Below are 1,837 nucleotides of genomic sequence, written 5' to 3' on the forward strand. Positions count from 1 at the left end.
TATATATTATATATAATATTAATAATATATTAATTATAATTATTATAATTAATATATAATAATAATATATTATATATTGATAATAATAATAAAATATATTATATAAATTATATATTATATATATATATAATATAAATATTATATATATTATATAAAATAATAAAATAATAAATAATAATAAATAATAAATAGTGCTTCTACTTAAACTTGAGGAAAGCCAATACATAATAGAAGCAATTCCAATAAGAAAACACAAGAACAGATAATCAAACACACATGTTCTCACTCATAGGCAGGTGTTGAACAGTGAGAACACATGGACACAGAGAGGGGAGCATCACACACTCCCCTCTCTGTTGGGGGGGAAATAGGGGAGGGACAGCAGGGGGTGGGGAGTTGGGGAGAGATAGCATGGGAAGAAATGCCAGATATACATGAAGAGGAGGAAGGCAGCAAATCACACTGCCTTGTGTGTACCTATGCAACAATCTTGCATGTTCTTCACATGTACCCCAAAACCTAAAATGCAATAAAAAAAAAACACATTATCAGAATTGAAACAGAATCTTTGGGGTTTTTTGGGGGAGATGGAGTCTCACTGTCATCCAGGCTGGAGTGCAATGGCACGATCTTGGCCTACTTCAACCTCTGCCTCCCGGGTTCAAGCAATTCTCCTGCCTCAGCCTCCTGAGTAGCTGGGATTACAGGCATATGCCACCAGTCCCAGCTAGATTTTGTAGTTTTAGTAGAGATGAGGTTTCACCACATGAGCCAGTCTGGCCTCAAGCTCCCAAACTCAGGTGATCTGCCTTTCTTGGCCTCCCAAGTGTTGGAATTACAGAGGTAGAATCTTAAAAGATTGAATATGTTTAAACGGCAAAGAGTATCCTTTTTGAAATAGAAACAAATGGTTCTAAGAATGGTCCTATTAGATATCTTGAAAAAATTCAAGTTAACAAATGGGCTGAATATTCAAAAAAACACAGCTAATCAAAGGAGTGACCTAGAAGTAATCTCAGAAATTGTCAGCCACATCTCCCTTTCTGCCTCCGCTGCCGCCATGGCTCCCGTGAAAAAGCTTGTGGAGAAGGGGGGCAAAAAAAAGAAGCAGGTTCTGAAGTTCACTCTTGATTGCACCCACCCTGTAGAAGATGGAATCATGGATGCTGCCAATTTTGAGCAGTTTTTGCAAGAAAGGATCAAAGTGAACGGAAAAGCCGGGAACCTTGGTGGAGGGGTGGTGACCATCGAAAGGAGCAGGAGCAAGATCACCGTGACGTCTGAGGTGCCTTTCTCCAAAAGGTATTTGAAATATCTCACCAAAAAATATTTGAAGAAGAATAATCTACGTGATTGGTTGCGCGTAGTTGCTAACAGCAAAGAGAGTTACGAATTACGTTACTTCCAGATTAACCAGGACGAAGAAGAGGAGGAAGATGAGGATTAAATTTCATTTATTTGGAATATTTTGTATGTGTTCTTGAATAAAACTTAGGAACCAAAAAAAAAAAAAGAAATTGTCAGCCAAAAGAATTAAAAAATGGTATTTAAAATGTTATAAAATGGAGTTCCAACAAAAACATCTAATTGAAGCTTCAACAAGAAAGAGAAATTGACAAAATATTAAACTCACTGTAGTATAACTTTAGAGCATCAACAATGAGAAAGCTCTCTATAAAAGATATTATTTACAAATAATGTAAAACTGACAGATTAATAGAAGCTTTCAATGCTAGCAGCAAAAAGCAGAGAGAAAACATCTTTAAATGCTGGTAAGTCGGGGGATACACAACAAGTAGGGGAAGAATAGACCTATTTAGATACACAACAATTAAGA

At 36.1% G+C, this 1,837-nt stretch overlaps 1 protein-coding gene across 1 annotated transcript; it reads left to right on the plus strand.

The window, feature by feature from the left end:
* The first annotated feature begins 1,036 nt into the window (after nucleotides 1-1,036).
* Nucleotides 1,037-1,513, plus strand: LOC108287778 (60S ribosomal protein L22-like). Its single transcript, XM_037730586.1, has one exon. The coding sequence runs from the start codon at nucleotides 1,061-1,063 to the stop codon at nucleotides 1,445-1,447; it is 387 nt and encodes a 128-aa protein (XP_037586514.1). The 5' UTR covers nucleotides 1,037-1,060; the 3' UTR covers nucleotides 1,448-1,513.
* Nucleotides 1,514-1,837: the final 324 nt, after the last annotated feature.

This window comes from Cebus imitator, unplaced genomic scaffold (genome assembly GCF_001604975.1).
Source record: "Cebus imitator isolate Cc_AM_T3 unplaced genomic scaffold, Cebus_imitator-1.0 Scaffold354, whole genome shotgun sequence".
In the NCBI taxonomy this organism is placed as follows: Eukaryota; Metazoa; Chordata; class Mammalia; order Primates; family Cebidae; genus Cebus; species Cebus imitator.